At 35.9% G+C, this 21,187-nt stretch overlaps 2 protein-coding genes across 2 annotated transcripts; one reads left to right on the forward strand and one right to left on the reverse strand.

Moving 5' to 3' along the window:
* Window positions 1-938: 938 nt before the first annotated feature.
* Window positions 939-16,077, reverse strand: LOC112046962 (uncharacterized). The gene is made up of 11 exons (XM_052883759.1): window positions 15,155-16,077; window positions 14,416-14,549; window positions 13,763-13,892; window positions 12,676-12,841; window positions 11,429-11,609; window positions 9,344-9,461; window positions 8,838-8,958; window positions 8,185-8,304; window positions 7,353-7,641; window positions 6,279-6,396; window positions 939-5,533 (listed from the first exon to the last, which is right to left on the reverse strand). The coding sequence occupies exons 1-11, from the start codon at window positions 15,926-15,928 to the stop codon at window positions 5,279-5,281; spliced, it is 2,406 nt and encodes an 801-aa protein (XP_052739719.1). The 5' UTR covers window positions 15,929-16,077; the 3' UTR covers window positions 939-5,278.
* A 977-nt stretch (window positions 16,078-17,054) lies between these two features.
* On the forward strand, window positions 17,055-20,975 carry LOC112046963 (50S ribosomal protein L1). The gene is made up of 8 exons (XM_024083835.2): window positions 17,055-17,194; window positions 17,268-17,320; window positions 17,450-17,580; window positions 18,051-18,264; window positions 18,655-18,822; window positions 19,477-19,710; window positions 20,266-20,363; window positions 20,789-20,975. The coding sequence occupies exons 1-8, from the start codon at window positions 17,176-17,178 to the stop codon at window positions 20,919-20,921; spliced, it is 1,050 nt and encodes a 349-aa protein (XP_023939603.2). The 5' UTR covers window positions 17,055-17,175; the 3' UTR covers window positions 20,922-20,975.
* The last annotated feature ends 212 nt before the right edge of the window (window positions 20,976-21,187 follow it).

Consider the following 21,187-nt stretch of genomic DNA (forward strand, 5'->3'; position numbering starts at 1 on the left):
TCCATTATTAAAGACTATGTAATCAAAATAAAAGATGTTCCTATTTTTCAAAATGTTTCGAAGCTGATAATGAGTTTAATTCGCAGTTTAGTTGTAATTTATATGCTCATTTATGTAACTTTGTACGTTTCACTGGTCGGAGGACTTTTGTACGTACGCAGCATTATTGTAATTAATAACAAGTAAGAAAAACATTTTCTATCAATAATTATTACTCACTAAAAATAAATTAACTGTATTTGCAATTTAAGTCAAAGTGAAGCGATTTTATAATTGATACTATCGTGAGTGTTATGTTATTCATATGAAACACAGCTAAAAAAACGTGATACAATGTCCAAACCAATCCAAAGTTTGGATCGTGCCTCGTTGCAAGAACCAGCACATGACTATGGGCCCTGTATGAGTTTGAAGGTTATGGACCCTTAGAAGAAAATCTCAGTATTTGAGAGCTCAACCCAGGACATGAATCCAGGTTTTGTAATCCAACGTAATATAGGCTAACCACTGAACCAAGGCAGCTCCATACCATACCGCCACACCCCTACGTTACCGTTGATACCTAAAATTTTGTAGTAAGCTGCAACGCATAAAACGTCATAAGGTTTGCATCATACTATACATAATCTCTGCTTATACACAACTATATCTAATATAATAATAACACAAAATCACTGATATACGTTGGCTAGTTCGTTCGTAACACTCCCGATGGTTCGCGCGGGCTGGCGGCGTGTAGCGATGAATGAAAAACCCACGACTGATGCACCTCACTTCCCCGCACGCACGATTTCACAGCCGCGCAGTTTTTACCCCGTCGCCCGCATATCATGGGATTGTCATCAACAAACTTGCCAAGCTATACTATTATTCATTGCGATTGTTATTTTCAGTGTACAAGAAAATGTTATGAGTAGGTAATCAAATAAAACTCAATACAAAATTCACGTGGGATTTAATTATAAAACTATAAAAGGCACAAAATGGACGGCAGCACATTCTGAAATATTACAGTACTTTGGAATGTTACCATAACTACTACCTACTTAATGTTAGTAAAACAATTTCAAACAATACAGTAATAGACAATAAAATATAAAATATTATATTACAGAATCAGTAGAGCATAGATTGTAATGTTAAAATACTAAACACCATACTTTCAACTACACAATACAATAGGCTAGTTGACTCTTTTTTTTTAATTGTCTTAAATTGTTCCTTATCGTTCTACTTGATTGAAAAAAAATTTCATATTTTTTTGAGACATGATTACATGAAAATTTTAGTTTTTAAATATGTTTTTGAAAATACGAGCCAAAACGCCTGTCGCCCTTGACAGTCTATATTTAAACTGTTTCATGACGTCACTATAACAAATCCTTACAAACGGAGCATTAGTAAATAAAACAAAAATATTAGTAATAATTAGTTTGACGTTTAGTACATCAAGTGTGACGTCACTACGTCACAAAATTGATGACAGGGTTTTTGGCGTTTGGAAAATTTGAAAAAATATGTGATATTTCAATTAAGTTTTATAGGAAATCCTTAACTTTTATTAATTGATATCAATATATTTCGGACCCTTATTCCATGTACTAAACGAAATTGATGTTTATATTAAATTTGATATGGGTCAACTACCCTATTATTGGTTTTTTCTAGTTTAAGTAGTAGTTTATTGTGGTGCTACGAAATATTTGCTTTATAAACTAGTATACACATTAATTTTGCTGTTCAAAGTGACAAACAGTTAATTATCTCTCATGCCGACTTGAAATCCTTATTTGACTGGGCTATCAGAGAAATGTCAAGATGTCTAAAATAAGTTGAAAATTCAAATGTTCAGTTTAATAGATTGCTACTATATTTCTTATAAATACAGTTAAATCCTACAGGCATTATAAAATAAGGTATATTTTGGTCAAAAATATAGAATTACTTAATAATTAATAGGTAAATTAATTTTAATATAATATGGTACTATTTTAATGTTATAGAAAATAGTAGGCAAATCAAATAGATTAAAAACCATACAAGAAAATACACTGTAATTTTTATTATTTAAAGTAATATAATTAAAATAGAATTATCCACAGATTAAAGAATATTAGAATAAAGACTCATTCTGTATCATTATTTATTCTGTGGTATCTAACAATATCTGAATTGTTATTGTTACCAAAGCATGTAAAAATTATAATAAATGGAAATATCTTTAAATGAAGACAATTGAATTTAATTATAGTTGAATATATTTATAGTTAGAATGAAATTCTTGTAAAGAATATTAATTACCTAAAAATTAATTAATACTTTTTTACAATAAAGTATTTAGAAAGCTATTTGTACCTGTTCTGACAAATAATATAATTCACTACATACTTTTAGTTATGTTTAAAAAATACACACAATTATAATACTAAATTCATGAAATTGAAAAAAAAAATGAGATTCATATAATATCAATACTTAAGTAAAAAAAATAATTACTAAAATATTAAGTAGGGAGATAATAATTATATACAGTCGTCTTATTCTAAATGATGAAAATACTTCAAAAATATTTTAAACATATAAAAGAAAAACGAGAAACAAATACAAGTGTAAATAGAAACCATCGTAAAGCTATTAAAAAAATTAAGATTAGTTTAAAACACTGTTTATAATGGAGATTAATAGCAGAAAATAAAAAAATAAAGACTGATAGTTATGACTGATTTTTTTTAATTCGAGCAATAGTTTATTTTTAGGCAACTGAAGAAAGACAGCTTCAAAAGAAGAAACTTGAGAAATAAAATAAAGGAAAGTATAATTTTGTTTCAGTTGTAATAACTCATAATGAATAAAAAAAAAAGTTTTAAAATATGTACTTGAGATTTAATTTTACCATTTTTTAAAGCTATAATAAATATAGGTTTGTATTTATACATGATAGAAATCATGAAAATCCAGATCTTCGTATTTTTATAAGAGCTAAAAGTTTTCAGCTCCTAAGATGGGTGAAAATGGTGGTGAGTTCAAAACTGTACCGAATTTGCAATCAAAATAGCAAGTGTCAAGACCTCCACCACCTATATTAGGTACACCTAATAACAATGATATTGAGCATTGCTGCAAACACTATCAATCAATAGAATTATATCCAATGGTGTAAACCATTTTGACGATAATTCTTCTAACTATTCGTACTAAGATGATGTCACGAAAATTATTTAACATGATATACAAAATATTAAAAAAAAATCATTGTCAATCTCTACAAGTCAGTATGTATATATAATAGAAAGTAATAATTAATAAATCAATTTAAACTTCGATTTACAAACTAAAATAAGACGAAACCTAACAAAATTATAAATAGGCGCTTGATAATAATTCTATTGAGCACGTTTTTGGACGGCTTGCGGTATTTAACTAAATCTTACTCCGTGAAAAAACGGTCACAGATATTAAACTTATTGCAATTGACATTAACTTTCACCTACATACTAAATCTATTAATAAGAATTAAACTTGTAATAATACATGTTATAATACAAAATAGATTGTTTTGATACAAATATATAGAATACTATAAGTTACAATATCTGCCAAGCTTCTAGTCTCCTCTGATATTGGAATTCAGATTTTTTTTTTAAATCCCGCTGGAATCATGTATTTTCCGTAATAAAAGAAGTTATTCTGCTCCATGGACCACTTTATCTTTATACTAAATTTCATCCTAATCGGTAGTGGTTTAGCCAGGAACAGATGAACAGACCAACAGTCTTAAGGTCGAAGCTCATTAGTCCGAGACCCGACCCGCACCGCCTCGCCTCGAGTGGTTAAATATTCGTATGGGCACGCGCTCACTACATCAACTCCGTACTAAAACCGGATCGCCTCGCTCGCGAGGTGTCCACGCGCAGACTTCGAGTGGACAACTCTCACATATTTACGCAAACCGTTTTTTATACCAGGGTTTTACTTCGTACTAGGACGCCCTGGTACGGACTCGAAATACTTCCAAGTATTTGATAAGCAGACGCCGGTTTGGCAAAGGAAACTAATCCAAATTCTAATGACAAAAGAAACACAATCGTATTGGCAAAATAAAATACTTCAAACTATTACTTAACCTGGTATTTAGCCCTAGTATTTTTAGACACTCGTACTTGAAAGCCCTGGTATTGTATTTTGCAGGTATGTCTCACCTCTACATGCTTGTGGTGCGGGTCAAATCCCGGGTAGCTCTAATGAGCTACGACTTTTACTTTCACATTTAAAATACTAAAGAACGGGTATCTAACACTAGTAATTATATATTTTAGATGACAATAAATCTATTATTGATAAATATTAATTAAATTTCGCAAACAATATGTATATATATTGTCATGCATAACATAATATCAATTTTAACTTGCATGCCACCAACGACACATCTCGTGACGATAATATCAACCAATGGTGGCAGAGTAGTCACATCTCTTTCTTCCCAACACAATAAATGAATAAAAGGATTTCCGGTTTAGCAGCAATAGATCGATATTTGTTTATTTCTCGTCACGAGATATGTCGCTGGTCGCATGTTAGGGCTACTGGTTAACGGCGAGGCGATTCGGTTACGATCCCTTTCCGAGATATGTGTGACCCTTAGGCTGCATACACTCGTTTTCAGATTCCGTTTTCCGTGTTCGGAAAACCGAATGCATGAAATGATTAGAAAATACGTTTTTTTTTCTAAATGGAACTAATTGCGCGCGTAAATAACCAATGCGAGCCCTTGCAACAATATACATTCCGAATGAAGAAAAACGTTAAGTCTGCAGTAGTCTCGCGGAATTCCAAATCGAAATCAAGCATTAAGAATTAATTTTCAATTTTTTTTTTTTATAAATATAAATATACCTAAACAATACACATCACTATCTAGCCCCAAAGTAAGCATACAGCGTAGCTTGTGATATGGGTACTAAGATAGTTGATATTATAATATTAATATAAATTTATATACTACATATAAATACTTATATAATGTATAAATACACACAGACACTGGAAAACACCCATGCTCATCACAAAAATATTTTCCAGTTGTGGGAATCGAACACACGGGCGGTGGATGCAGAAAGCAGGGTCACTACCCACTGCGCCACGCGGCCGTTTATTTGTACGGAATACTTAAAAATCATACAAACTTACCAAAGTGAAGTTCGATGATAATTATGTGAGCAGCTTCATTCGACGCGATTTATAGGTTTACATAACAGTATGTTTCATATTAAATGTTTTACCTCATCCTCCATACAAACATCAGTAGCACTAGTAACCCAACAACACTACCGCGCACCCCGGCGGCGCCCGCCAGCCGACACTTGAACATGTCGATGCGTGTCTGTTTGTCCTCTATGATGTTCTGGAACTCCGCCTCCACGATCTGCCCGTCGTAGTACGTGATGAGATCCTCGAACGGATACTCGTAGCCCTGGAGGCACTCGCACTTGTAGCCGCCGGAATCGAACCCGCGACCTTGGATTGGTACACACTGTAAAAAAATGGTTTTATTTTAATTTGACAGCTGTGGAGAGTGTTGTATTATGTGTGTGACCTGTGCAATTCAATTAGGGGAGGTTCTTAATGTAGGTATAATTAGGGTGGTCTATCAAATTTAATATAAAGGGTCCAAAATATGTTGATATCAATTAATAAAAGATCCATACCTTTTATTAATTGATATCAACATATTTTGGACCCTTTATATTAAATTTGATAAATGTATAAATTGAATTCATGGAAAACTTAATTTAAAAAATATGTATTTATAAAATTTTTCGAAACAAAAAAAGTTGTCGTCAATTTTATGATGTCACAATATTACTTGATTTCACTAAAAGTAATAAACAACAAACTAATCGTGACTTCATGAAACAGTTAAAATATAGATCATGGCCAACAGCGTATTTAGTAATTGTCAAAAAAAAATATTTAAAAATTAAAACTTTTATGTATTCATGTTTTAAAAAAAATATAATGATCTTTTTTCAATTTAATTGTTTATGAACAAGTTTGAAAAACAAGCATGACACAAGTGAGACGTGCTTGACGAGGGATAGGGTGTGAATACCATCAGATTCCCCATTCCTGCTTGAGAATTTCTTGGGAAAATTTTCAATATTTCACATCTCAACCAAGAACTTTTTTGACTTTTTCAATCATAAACCCGACTAACCTAGTGGTAAGACCAATAAGGTAGTTTAAAAAAACACTTGTAATGAAATAAGGGAACTTACATAAGAAGAGCTCTTGTCGCATTTGTCAGTGCTCTTGAAGGCGTTGGGCACGTAGTACTTGTCCGGGCACTGGTTGATGTCCAGCGACTGCAGCGACATCGTCACCGCCACCACTCCCCTGGAATGAGGCAACGGTAAACCATACATACATATATAAATAGTACACATATAAATGCGAAAGGTCATTCAATCACGAAATCTCAAAAACGGCTTAATGTACAAAGATAAAAGGAGATGGTCCATTTCAGTGTGCCTAGTGGGAGTTTACAATATTTTCATACTATTACTATCACGTTGACGTAAACGCAAATTTATATGGAATTGAAACATTTGTGCAGTAGTGTCACTAGATGGCGCTGTTTCAATTCCTTAGAAATTCGCGTTTACGTTACGTGACGGTAACAGTATCAAACTGCCACTAGGCCCTCTGGTCTACTCTTGTACCCAGTATCATTAAAACTTAAAAATTACAAGGATTTTATTAAAATCTAAATAAGTGAACAAATCTAACCAAATAAAAAGAAATAAATAAAATTAAAACCCAAGTTTTTGAATTATATCAAGATGGCGCCCATAAAGCAACTATGACATGACAATTGACGGCAAACGTCAAATCGTCTACTGCATTGAAAACGTCATCATTATAGTGCAGTTGAATTTCTTGGGGGATAATGAATATTATTTCAAACGAATTAAAGTAAATTTGTAGATTTGTATAGTCAAAAATAGTTAAAAAAAAATATTTTCTTTTATTTCCGCCAGGGTACATGACTGATCCTGGGCTCCATACAATTTTGGCCCATCTCCTTTGGCAAGGAGGTAGCTTATAGATAGTAGAGTAGAGATGCTTTATAATAAATTAATATGAATAATACGATAATTTAAATTCTACATCCTAAGATAGCATAAGTTATGATTGTGATTGATATGGAGAACTAAAGTTTGTGGTATTGTAGGGGATAATCTCTGGATCTACTAAACCAATTTTGAAAATTGTTTTTACTAATAGAAAGCCACGGTATTTGTGAGTGTTTTAGTTGTCGGCTAGTTTAAAATTAAAAGAATAGCACTTACTTGAATTCCAACTTCACTTTAACATTATCCCACCCAAAGAACGGTGCAGCATACGTTATGACCCACTGCTTCAAGTGACCCTTACAGTCGTAGTATGGAGGGGTCCAGTGACCGTGTTTGATGTTCGCTGCTCTGTAGAACGTGGGGTATCTCTCGTAGTGTTTCAGGTACTTCCCTATTTCACTGTCTCGGATCTTCATTTTGAGGAAAAACTTCTCTAGACTGTCAAAGTTAGTCGACCATCGCTGTTTCAGGAACTGGAACCACGGCTTGTTGGTGTATGCTTCATCTGTAATTAAATTATGTTACAATCTCCTCGATTATGGGTATTAACATTCATAATTTATGTTATTGTGGAGGGGAGGTATTATTACAAAGCTTTTGCAACAGTGATAATATAAATAAGAGGGTATTTTAAGACTTGAGCTCAGTTGTTTGTTAGGCAGCGTGGACACCGTCACGCTGCTAGTTGCGTTAGTGATTTTGTGCAATAATGTTTTGTTCTAATTATTAATAATGTTTTGTGTTATAATTATAGACAATGATAATGATAATGTTTTATGTTGTCAAAATCGATGTAAACTTTCAACCTCTATTTAACCCCTTTATTATTTTATTTTCGCGATAAAAAGTATTCTATAATATAACTTTTTTCGTGCTATGATCTTAAATCATTTGAATTCGTTTTAGCGTGATGGCCGGTCAACAAAAAGACGCATAAAAAATGTATTCAGTATCAATTATAGAATGCCCTCCAACAAAAATAATATCTTATGTGTACTGGTAAGCATATATTTCATATATATGTGATATATATGAAATATATGCTTACCAGTTTTATTAAGCCGAGCCATGTCCTCCAGTTTGAACTTCCGCGTGTTTAACTCAGTCTTGTAGGCGAAGGGCGCGAAGAATGTGCGGTTCGTGAACTTGTTCCTGTCCCAGTATGTGCCTGAAATACATTGCTTTATTAATAAACTGATCCCACACAGCTTCATCCGAGCAGTTCTCAATCCCCATGGGAATATGGGGATAAAATATAGCCTATGTTATTCGGTAATGTAGCTTTTTCTTTGATGAAAGAATTTTCAAAATTAAATATTGTAAAGTACAACAAAACATAAAATCTTCATTCGTTTGAACGAGCTAAAGAATTTATTTTACATGAAAATTTTAGTATTTAAATATAATAATATATAACGCGTCGGCCATGATGGTCTATATTTCAACTGTTCCATGACGTCACTATAACAAACGGAGCGTTTGACAAAAAATATTAGTTGACAATTAGTTTGAAGATTAGTACATCAAGTAATATTGTGACGTCACAAAATGGATGACAGCGTTTGGTGTTTGGAAAATTTTATTTCTAAACTCAATTGTTTTATAAGAAATCCTTAACTTTCATTAATTAATATAAACTATGCGAAATGAATATTGTTTGAGTTTGATATGAGTCAACTACCCCATTAATATCTAACTTACCAGCCGACCAAATCTTCGAGTCACCAAGAACTAGAGCAAGCGTCTCTCCGAGCATCTGGTCCTCAGTGAGGGGCTTGTCCGCCACTCGCGTGCCACTGAACACCTCTTTGGGGTCCGATACCTTGAAATACAATGTTTTCTACAAATATGCTTGACACCAATAATTTTGACAAGTCAAAATACTTAAGTAACTCTATTACCGCCTCCAAAGGCAGAGTAACCAGGTATATAAGAATACCAGAGTCTCGACTTTTCAAAACTAAGAAAGTAGTATCTACCGAGAAGATCAAGAAACTGAATAATAACCGGTCTAAAACGGTAGAATGGTAATGGTAACCATTAAAATAAGTACATAAATCATTTTGTACAATGTATTTCAGCACATAAAACAGAAGTTAGTTATTTCCAGTCACAGGGAATCTTAGTTTAGAAGACACTGTTTACATTATTACTGTAAATATTCTGTATGCAATATTGAAAAATAAAGCTTTTTCAGCAATACATACTTGCAAGAATGCACTGATGAAGTTAGCGAGTCGCACGGCCATTTTTGCTTGATTCTCAAACTGCTCTTCTGCACCATAAGCTATGTCACCGTTCAAGAACAAATCTGTTGGGTTGTAGCTGCAAAAATCATATCTTTTATTAGTACTACTAGACAAAAAGACTACTAAACAAAACGGGGCAAGGTTTGGGCGTAATGCATTTTAATATTGTTGCTAGAAAATTCATTAGCGTATTTTACGATAAAATTAGTAGTTTATTTTTAGCTATCTCTCCTTAATGGAGGGGATTTTCCCGATTTATCTAAGCTCCAAGTTGCTTTTAGCCAAATGGATCAAGGGCTGGTGAGAGGTTTCCATAGTTACGCTTCCAGAGCTAAGACGAATGAATGCTTGTGAAATGTTAGCGAAACCCCTTAACCCTATCAAACTAATGAGTCGTTATCAACCCATATTCGGCTCACTGCTGAGCTCGAGTCTCCTCTCAGAATAAGAGAAATTAGGCCAAATAAGAAAGTTCTCTGGTATGGTTTGGTAGGTTTCCTCTAGATGTGTTCTTTTACCATTTGAGACATGTGATATTTAATTTCTTAAAATGCACATAGCTGAAGAGTGCATGCATGCTACGGACTGGATTCAAACCCACATCCACCAGAATCAGAGGCAGTGGTTATATTCACTCGGCTATCACGGCTCTGTTATATCCACTCCGCTATCAAGAAGTGACAGAGTACTGCTCATTAAATAAACATTTTTCGGTTACTCGTAGTAGCGGTCGGCTAGGTGATAAGGTAAACTCACTCGGAACAGTTGGCGGGTTGCACACCCCTGATGAAGTTGAGCACCTCGTACACGTTGACGCGCTCGGCGTGCAGCGCGGCGGGCCCGCTGGTCGCGTTCACGTACTCGTAGTAGCGGTCGGCTAGGTGATAAGGTAAACTCACTCGGAACAGTTGGCGGGTTGCACACCCCTGATGAAGTTGAGCACCTCGTACACGTTGACGCGCTCGGCGTGCAGCGCGGCGGGCCCGCTGGTCGCGTTCACGTACTCGTAGTAGCGGTCGGCTAGGTGATAAGGTAAACTCACTCGGAACAGTTGGCGGGTTGCACACCCCTGATGAAGTTGAGCACCTCGTACACGTTGACGCGCTCGGCGTGCAGCGCGGCGGGCCCGCTGGTCGCGTTCACGTACTCGTAGTAGCGGTCGGCTAGGTGATAAGGTAAACTCACTCGGAACAGTTGGCGGGTTGCACACCCCTGATGAAGTTGAGCACCTCGTACACGTTGACGCGCTCGGCGTGCAGCGCGGCGGGCCCGCTGGTCGCGTTCACGTACTCGTAGTAGCGGTCGGCTAGGTGATAAGGTAAACTCACTCGGAACAGTTGGCGGGTTGCACACCCCTGATGAAGTTGAGCACCTCGTACACGTTGACGCGCTCGGCGTGCAGCGCGGCGGGCCCGCTGGTCGCGTTCACGTACTCGTACTAGCGGTCGGCTAGGTGATAAGGTAAACTCACTCGGAACAGTTGGCGGGTTGCACACCCCTGATGAAGTTGAGCACCTCGTACACGTTGACGCGCTCGGCGTGCAGCGCGGCGGGCCCGCTGGTCGCGTTCACGTACTCGTACTAGCGGTCGGCTAGGTGATAAGGTAAACTCACTCGGAACAGTTGGCGGGTTGCACACCCCTGATGAAGTTGAGCACCTCGTACACGTTGACGCGCTCGGCGTGCAGCGCGGCGGGCCCGCTGGTCGCGTTCACGTACTCGTAGTAGCGGTCGGCTAGGTGATAAGGTAAACTCACTCGGAACAGTTGGCGGGTTGCACACCCCTGATGAAGTTGAGCACCTCGTACACGTTGACGCGCTCGGCGTGCAGCGCGGCGGGCCCGCTGGTCGCGTTCACGTACTCGTAGTAGCGGTCGGCTAGGTGATAAGGTAAACTCACTCGGAACAGTTGGCGGGTTGCACACCCCTGATGAAGTTGAGCACCTCGTACACGTTGACGCGCTCGGCGTGCAGCGCGGCGGGCCCGCTGGTCGCGTTCACGTACTCGTAGTAGCGGTCGGCTAGGTGATAAGGTAAACTCACTCGGAACAGTTGGCGGGTTGCACACCCCTGATGAAGTTGAGCACCTCGTACACGTTGACGCGCTCGGCGTGCAGCGCGGCGGGCCCGCTGGTCGCGTTCACGTACTCGTAGTAGCGGTCGGCGTACAACGCGCGTACGAAAGGATGAGCCTTCTCCCATTGCACCGGTAGACGCTGGATCCCTGGAAAGTTCATGTATGTAAATATGATTGCAACCTCAATCACACTTTATGACATCTCGGCGAAGGCATTACGAAGTGTAGCGACACTACAGACCGTTCGGCGCCTCAGACTAAATACATAAGGACTAGTATCGCACTCAAATTCACAAACAAAATTTTCTGCCATTTTCTAAGGAAAATGAGCTTAGATTTCATACATATCTTATACTTTTATCTTTCATTTATCTACACAAAAAGGTATTTTTACAGAGGTTTTTAACCGATGGACACGATTGTAAACTATGAAACATCGATTCTATAGAGACAGTGTTTATAATCGCATAAGATCATTGATCATATACTTTGACAGAAAAATAATGTCTTGCGAGGCAGGTCTTTATCTAATTAGTCTGAGTTCGGCGCCGAACCTTTAGAAACAGAATTATCGGTCGTAATTTTCGGTTGACGTGACACATCAAACGCGCGGAACTGTCGCTCGGGGATCTGGTGGATTTACTGCTGCGCGTTAGGTAACGGAAAACTACATAGTGTCTTTACTTTATGGCGAGATGTTTTTTTTTTTTTCTCTACAAGTTAGCCCTTCACTACAATCTCACCTCATGGTAAGTGATGATGCAATCTAAGATGGAAGCGGGCTAACTTGTATCGTACCGGAACGCTAAATCACTTGGCGGTACGTCTTTGTCGGTAGGGTGGTAACTAGCCACGGCCAAAGCCTCCCACCAGCCAGACCTAGACCAATTAAAAAAACCTCAATTGGCCCACTCAGGGATCGAACCCAGGATCTCCGTCAAATAAATCCACCGCGCATACCACTGCGCCACGGAGGCCGTTAAAACAGCCACCGCCGCCGTTGTAACGTTGGATGCTAGTTGCCGGACATAGAATTGCCCAGAAAAAATATTTTATTAAATATTACTTAAATTAGTTAAAAGTGTTCAGCTATGCTCACTGAACTATCAGTCAAGTAACACGACGCATGATGTTTTGCTTGATATTGTTTGCATTGGAAGCATTTCGGCGTTTTACGAGTTTTTTTTTGACAATGCGAATTTAATTCACTCACATCCAATCTTAGAGCAGTCAAAGTTATTGTAGTACTGGTCAGAGGTGGCCCGTTCTATAATTTCCCCCAAGTACGGGCGGCGCACGATGCTAGGCAACCGAAAGCCTGGCCTGCAGCGACACTGGTAGCCTCCTCGACGGAAACCCCAGCCGTGTATTGGTTCACACTGTAAAGGAATAAAAAAAAGTATGATGAAAAATATTTTTTTATTCTTTCCTAACTCTCTATTTTATAGAAATAATAAAATAACATATGGGCGAGAGTAGCCCACAATTTCATTAGACTATACATACAACAAAACATCTACATTTGCTGTATGATAATTTATTAATATAGTGGCCTAGTGATTTTGTGGTATACTAGCAAAACAAACTGGTTTCACCCGCATAGTTCCCGTACTTATGAGAATATGGGAATATGGAGACAAAATATATATAATATATATTAGTTTCTTTATAATATTACATAAAACTATTTATTACAGTACAGATATGGTAAATAGTAGGAAGTGATAATAAAAAGGATGTCATGTGCGATATCATTTCTCTGAATTATGTAGGATGAGCCCAGATAATTATTTTTAAAAAATAAATTACTAACACAAAAATGGCCAGACCAGATATGCACACAGATAATGTCATAAATTACTATCTTAATTCTCTTTAGAAATAAAACTCAATCCACACTTTATCATTATGCTCCCAACAACATATCCCTTGGAGAGAAACCGACAAAATATCAATCAATGATGGCACAGTAGACTCAGTCCCATCTCTTTTATCCCAATGCACTGATAGAGATAGCGAGATTTCCAGTGGTGCTGCTATTTGTTTACATTTGTCTATTTCACTTTACAAAATTCATTATTTGGTTGCATGTTAGGCCTACTAGTAGTTTTATGTATTTGTGAAATATAGAATACATAACAAAATGGAATTTTTATTCCTGTCTAACTACTAGAACATAGGCAAATTCTCTACTTCTTTAAGTCCTTTAACACCTGGCAGTGAGTAGGACCAAAACAAAATCAAAAATAGATGGTACAAGCAGACAAATTATCTTGTATTGTAAATCCACTCATAAATACCTCAGTAGTTTCTTCTTTACATCGTGCAGTGGAGGCAAATCTGTTTGCCTTGTCATTCCCCTCGCTGGGAGGACACTGATTTATGTCTATCCTGTCATAGTCCATCTCCATAACAACTGCTGCTGTGTATCTGTTGATTTAATGAAACAGAAAACATTGTTTGGTGAACAGTCAAAACAATGTAAAAAAGTCATAATCATGGAAGTCTAGAAAGGGTTGATTGGTCTACTCTAGAATTATAACATTTATAATCTATGAGGTGTTTGTAAGATGTTTATATTATTATTGATCATGCTGTAATCAACTTGAAAATAAAGTTACAAGGGTTACAAATGAATCCAGTTTGAGAGAACCTAGCTACCTTAGCCTACAAAGAACTAAGTCAAGTTTATTAGACTACCTGGTATCTATCTATAAATAATTAAATAAAATAAAAAATAAAATCATTTTATTTCAGGCCCACAGACCTATATACAAAATATACATTGAGTACTTACTACATAAAAGCAAACCAAAATTAATCAAGTCAGAATTAAAATAACAGAAACAAATATTAAAATTCTAAATTAAAAAATAAGAATTCAAAATTATTACCTAAACTATTTTCAACTACAATTTTTAGCTTAATACTATAAATATGTGTGTAAACTTACGTTGGATATTCAATGTGTCTGAACTGTGTGTGTCGAGGGTAGATATCAGCTACAGGAGACACTGCTGCCACCAACCACTTATTCAGTCTGCCACAGTCAAAATAAGGTTTTGTCCAGTTGACAGGACCAGGAGTCTGTAAATAAATATAATGTATATATTTAATCTAAATTCCACTTATTGAATTTTTTTTTTTAAAAAGAATATTTGCCACTGCTTTTTTAAATATGACCAATATTCCCATTCCCCTCCAACTATACAAGACTGTATTAGGAGTGGGTACGACAATAGACCAAGGGGATGAGTCTGACCTCCCTTACTGTTGAGCTATTGAGGCTCTTTGATTTGCAAAATTTATTGCACATTCATATGCCAGTGATATTAATACTATTGTCTAAAAAGAAGGTAAAAGCAATGCTATAAGAGGCTTTCATACATGTTAGATTTTCATAATTATTTGTTTCAGTTATAAACTCAACCTCAGGTATTTAACCTCAGAGAGCAAATTAAGGCACTAGCCACCTTTTTGGGCAACAAATGATTGTGATGGTTTGCAGAAAACCATCAAAACCAATGGTGCCTTAAACAGTAAGCTTTAGTAGACATACTAAACTTAAATGATTTTGTTTTGCCAAGCTGATATAATTAAATCAGAAACACATGAAATTGTATAACATTTCTATTAAAAAAGCAAAACAAATGAGATTTAAACACTTAGATTTCATTTCTTCATTTACAAACCTCATCATTTCCTGGTGGTCCGTGGAATGTGAATGTCTCATTAGTGTTATTGGCGTATCTGATTTCAACTTGGTAAGTTGTTTTGGTGTCATGTCGCTTGTCCACTTTGTCTGGCAGCCACAGTGAGTACCACTCATTAATGCGGTAAAAATCTGATGTGTAATCTTTAGATAAGCTGTCCGGCTCGTAGGCACCCTGATCTTCGACGTAGAATGTGTTTAACGTTGATATTTTCTGTAAATGTACTGGATCGTTGAAATCGTCTGCACGCAAAGCTCTTGGCGCGAATCTTGGCATAGTTTTATTGAAGAACCCTCTGTACGACGACGTGTACGACATGTTCGGCGAAAAGTATATCGAACTAGCGTTTATGTATGGGTTCGAAGACACATCCGCCACTGACGATAGGAAATAATACATCATACCTGGATCGTAGGTATCGTTTATGGCGGGTCGTATGAACCTAGATTGTAGGATGTAACTCCAGAAAAACGCTCTGGTCATAGCCATGTTGTGTAAATGCAACAAAGCAGTCCTGTTCGGGAACACGGGGTTGATATTTATCTCTTTTACATCAGGATGGTGGGAGACCGAGTCTTCTGGTAAGAATAGATCGTCTAGATGGCTAATATAGCAGTTGTCGGGTGAGATTTTGTCCATTTTACCCCGAATCTCGTCGAAAGCATCGCGTATTTGCCATTCATATTGTCCGGCCACACCCCACAACAACACGCCTAATGAAACTAATATTAATACACAATTTACTTTCTCCATTGCTTCTTATACACTATAAACATTACAAGTTAACATAAAGCTGTCTAATACAGTGGGAAATTCAGTCAATTAATATTATCTTTTTAGTTTGTTTGCCCACATCATAAATCCGTAACCGAAAACTATTTTGATTTGACACCAGTCAGCACTAAGCACTTTGAAGTTTGACTTGACAGCACAGACGACAAATGAAGCTTGACAGTTCAATGAACAAAGACAACAAGTGTCAACAACTTTACGGCTGTACATTCTGACGATTCTGTTGACGTAAAATACAAATAGAAATAATAATCAATCACATTTTAAATTTATTACAGGAATTTAAGATTCATTTAAGATTTAAGTAAAGTCATGCATAGAATAACTAAAACACATTTTATAACTAAAATGTTCCTTCTTGAATTAAATAAAACCTCAGACTAAATAACTGTGGACTTGAATTGCAAACAAATTCATAAACAAAATTGTCAATCTTTCTTTCACACACATCGAAAATATTTAACACCAAAGAGGAAATATTAGATCGATGTTTAGCACCAAATAAAGTGTATTTTGCCTTCTTATGCGGCTCGTAAAGGAACCAGAGCTAAGGCACGAGCTAAAAACTCAAGGTTGAAATAACTAAAGTTGGTTTTATACACAGCCATAAATTTAATTCGCAATACACACATGTATAATTTATACACAGGCTAAAAACACATTGCATGAATTCATTTTAAAAATTATTTGGTTACTAGATCGTTCCATTTTTCTGGCTGAACAATCGATTATTTTTAAATTCTTAATTTAATATAAATTAGAAATACTCGCAAATGAAACGTATCATTTTCATATTTTATTAAACTTGAAGTTTATGACCGTTTTTTTGTCATTCAACTACACAGACCGTCATTTTCAGGGAGCTCTTTACACGACGAAAACGATTACAACAATAAAACATCGATTTCAAGTTACGAAACGGTTCTTAAAAACGCGTTAGGTCGTTGATCTTATACTTTAACAGAGGGTGTGATGTCTTGCGAGGTAGCTCCCTTTAAAGTTTGTCTGAGAATAATACGCATAGACAAGCAAAGAAATTGTCAATGGCGTGCTCAAATTATTAAATTATTAATATTTAATCTGTGATCTTCTCTATTGTCTATTCATATAACCTAACTTTATTTTTAATACGATCGATTTGTTTTGTTATTTTCTAAAAATAAAGTTTAAATGTAAATATAAAAATAATAGGCTACAGACAATCAACCATGGCGGGACCGTTTTTACGTGAGATTAAATAACATTCAATTCATTGAATCTCCTAGACAACCGATAAACTAACCTTAGATTCTACTTTCAGGTTCCTTGTTCAATACGACTTTATCGCTTCAAAAACAAAATGTTACTGTCGTTGTAAGTAAAGAATAATTGATTTTTTAATAATATTTTAACCTAACAGTGCTCTGAAGTCTGAACTGCCTAAAAGAAGACTAAATTTGCCTAATAATAAGTGATAACAGAAAGATTGTATAATTTTTACAGAGACCAATCAACACAGGTTCAATATATTATGCGGCTCGTAAGGGAACCAGAGCCAAGGCACGAGCTAAGAAAGTCAAGGTTGAAATAACTAAAGTTGGTTTCATTCCACACAACCAGAGAGGAAAAGATAAGTATGTATTGGTTTGCACACACATCATCAAATGCTTGCCTTTTACGTAGTATGGTGTGGCCATGCTCCTCCCCCCTCTCCTAAAAAGAGAGGCATGGCCTTGTTGTGGTCTGTAAAGAAACAGGTCTAAATGATGATAATTGTAGTAAAAAGTTTATCCATGTTTTATTCAGATCATCAACAAAAGTGAATTCAATACTAATATACTTAAACAAATTGCATAAAAAGTATTTTATACATTGGTATTTTATTGGAACCTTAGGCTAAGGGTCTTTGGAAGTTTACTCTTGAACAGAACAAACATTACCACATAACTAAACTCAACGTCTCAACACCGGAAGGAAATACAAGAAAAACAAAAGAAGTTGTACCACAGACAATACAGAACAATTCCTAGTGCTGCATTTGGAACAGCTATATCTCAACAGACGCAAATATTTTGATGCTCAATAAATGAAAAACAATTTTCAGGGTAGCCAAAGTGAATGTAAATAAACATGCTGATGACTCCTTCAAGAAAATCTCAATGGATGATGTGTTCCCCATGCGCTATTACCAATGGGTTGTGTACAGTGCCGAGGATGCTGTGAAGGCTCATCAGGAGACTCATCACCCCACTATGTACAATGAGCCTAACGCATATGTGTATGCCCAAGTGGAAATTAATATGGAAGCTGCTAAAAAGGTGTGGTAAAAAGTTACAGTAATAAGTTTAATGAAGCAAGATAACCACCTTTACGCCACTTAACTCCTTTAGTAACACATCTGACATTAGTGTGGTCTCTCTTTGCTTTTGCTCTTTCAGTCATACTTTTATATGAGGCTGTTTTGTGAAAGGTCCAACAAAAAGTTCCAAATTCCAAAATGCAACACAACTAATGGCTGGTAATGGAGTAATAGTGGTTATAGTATGTAAACTTATTAATTTCATGTGAAAGTGAGCAATATCCCTGTCCTTATCTGGTGACAAATCAGATTGTCAATGCTTATATTGTTCAACACACCTTTAATATCATTTAATTTAAATGAATATTTAAGTAAAAAAAAAAGTAAGTAGTAATGTAAATGCTTACAGAATCGTTTTGTAGAAAACGTGCAACGCCTAGCACTGCTCCCCCACTATTTCCCTCGTGATGAAGAAAGGACAATCCTGGCGTTCTGCAAGGGGCCAGAGCTGATCCAGCAGGTTGCTGAGGCGGGGGCCACTACAGTGGGCAGCACTGAACTAGTCAAAAAGATTCAGGTAATGCTTTATATGATTTTCTTTATTGTATGATACAGCATTACAGACTTCTAAGGATCAGAATGCTTGTAAAATCACTTTGTTGTCTGCCTGTCTGTCTGTATAAGGATAAAGAATATGTTATTAACATTATTGCAAAATTATAATCTTGTCTATTTTTTTATAAAATAATTTTATGCTATTCACATCAATCTCCTATTAAAAAGTGGATGCACAAAAAACACACACACACACATAAAACGTCCCCACTCAATGAGTGCCAAACACAACTCCTTGGCACTTAATTCAAGTAGTTGCATTTGCAAATTCAACCTTAAAGTCATTCCTTAAGGTTGAATTTGCTCTGAATTTGGATTTTATTGAATATTGGACTACATTTAAGGGCCTTTAGGTAAAATTTTCTTTACCAATAATTCTATAACTGCCAAAGCAAAATTGGCCAGTTTTTGAGTAAAATTTTCTACATGATTGTGCGTCCTTTTATTACAAGAGATCAATGGCAATTCATCTAAATCTGATCAACACAAATAGTGACATGATATTTTAATTAAGCTACTTGTAACTATATTTACTAAGACTTGCAATAAATTAATATTAACTATAAATTAAATTTTTAATTAATTAAATTTTTTCCATTTTTCTTTATATCAACAGGAAGGTGAAGTAAAATTCAGTGACTATGACTATGTAATAGCCCATCCCAACATCCTAACTGATTTGGTACCTATCCGAGGTCTGATGAAGAGAAGATTCCCCAACGTACGCTCTGGGACATTAGATGCCAACATATGTGACTTAGTGAAGAGGTTTGCAGCAGGAATTCATTATAAAGTGATTACAGATGAGCATCAGAAGAACTATGGTTTTACAGAGGTTCCTATTGGTCGGGTAAGTGCAGATTTCAATATGAAGTTGAAGGTACCTATTGTACTTGTTTTCTGTATATTGGGCAGAGTTAACATCTAACAAACATTTGTATTATTGTGTGTAACAAATGAACTCAAAAACTAATGAACATTTTGAAAAATTCTTTTACCTGAGAAAGCTACATTATCAGTGTCTATATTTTATTCCCTAGTCTCACGATTGGGAACTATGCAGATAAATCCGTCAACCATGAGGTTCTGCTATCTATACTAATATTATAAAGAGGAAAGATTTGATTGTCTGGTATTATTGAAATTGAAATATTAAAGTCTGGCAAGTTTGTTGATGACACTCCCATGATATGCGGGCGACGGGAGGAAAGTCTGCGAGTGTGAAATCGTACGCGCGGGGAAGTGAGATGCATCAGTCGTGGTTTTTGGGAAAAGAACTTGCCAAGCTATAGTTTGGATTTGAATCAAATTATGTTGTTAATATAACATTATATCTACTCCAACTGCATTTTCATTGAGTTCATATGAGTATTCTATATTAAAGTTATTAAATACTTTGTTTTAGCTAAATATGGACGCCAAACACATTGCAGAGAATATTGATGCATTACTAAAAGATATTCAGTCAGTGAGGCCCAAGAGAGATGGACCATTTATAACTAGGTAATTATTACAACAGTTCCTACAAGTCAACTGCTCTTTAACTGGACTAAAGAGCAGTTTACAAGCTCATGGATGCCCCTAAAAGCATGTTAAGCTGCTGGTCCTAGTTTTTATCATTAAAATCAGATATTGGTTGTTGAATTGTCAAAACATTATCATATCACCATAAGCCCACCAACCCACATTCAAGCAGTGTAGTGGGTCTAAGTTTCATATCCTGAATGGCCCAATGCACGCCACTACCTGCAGTGGGTTATTAAAGTAGGCCAGTAAGGATCATGACCTGCAAGTCAAGTTTTAAAAATAGACAATTAATACCTCTGTACCTACTCTTAAATCTATGGTTAATAATTTGTTTTTTTTTTTGTTGTAATTTTATATTAAAATCAAATGAGAAAAATTATAATTTCAATTTCATTTTGCAGGTGTTTCATTGTTAGTCCGCCATCCACCGAGAAGCTAAAAATTGATCCCTTCGTCCATGTAGATAAAACCCTATCTAAAGAAGTGCAAGAAGACAGCGACGATGAAGAGGAAGCGGTCGCCGCAAAGGCTTAGAATCTAAAGTATAAATTATTATAAGAGTAGATGTAATAAAAAATCTAAAACTTTTTCTTTGTTTTATTGCAATTTTTAGCATAAAAATCTGTAATACCAAAAATAATAAAAAGTAAAAGGAAGGAAGGAAAGTTCTAAATAACTGGCAATATTTTTATTTATCTGTTTTACTACCGACTTCAAAATGACATTTATTTAAATGATGCATCACAGATGACAGAGATGAGAGATCCGTTACTTCCTCTGAGATGACTCATTTTCCGTCT

This window comes from Bicyclus anynana, chromosome 10 (genome assembly GCF_947172395.1).
Source record: "Bicyclus anynana chromosome 10, ilBicAnyn1.1, whole genome shotgun sequence".
NCBI lineage: Eukaryota > Metazoa > Arthropoda > Insecta > Lepidoptera > Nymphalidae > Bicyclus > Bicyclus anynana.

Bases quoted from the DNA above. Each gene is read 5' to 3' on its own strand.
- LOC112046963 (XM_024083835.2), top strand. The intron at 19,711-20,265 runs GTAAGTGCAGAT...ACTTTGTTTTAG, and splicing joins CAGAGGTTCCTATTGGTCGG to CTAAATATGGACGCCAAACA. The intron at 20,364-20,788 runs GTAATTATTACA...TTCATTTTGCAG, and splicing joins GATGGACCATTTATAACTAG to GTGTTTCATTGTTAGTCCGC.
- LOC112046962 (XM_052883759.1), bottom strand. From the start codon at position 15,928: ATGGAGAAAGTAAATTGTGTATTAATATTAGTTTCATTAGGCGTGTTG. The intron at 9,462-11,428 runs GTGAGTTTACCT...TGATTTTTGCAG, and splicing joins CAACCCGCCAACTGTTCCGA to CTACAACCCAACAGATTTGT. The intron at 6,397-7,352 runs GTAAGTGCTATT...GCCTCATTCCAG, and splicing joins AAAGTGAAGTTGGAATTCAA to GGGAGTGGTGGCGGTGACGA.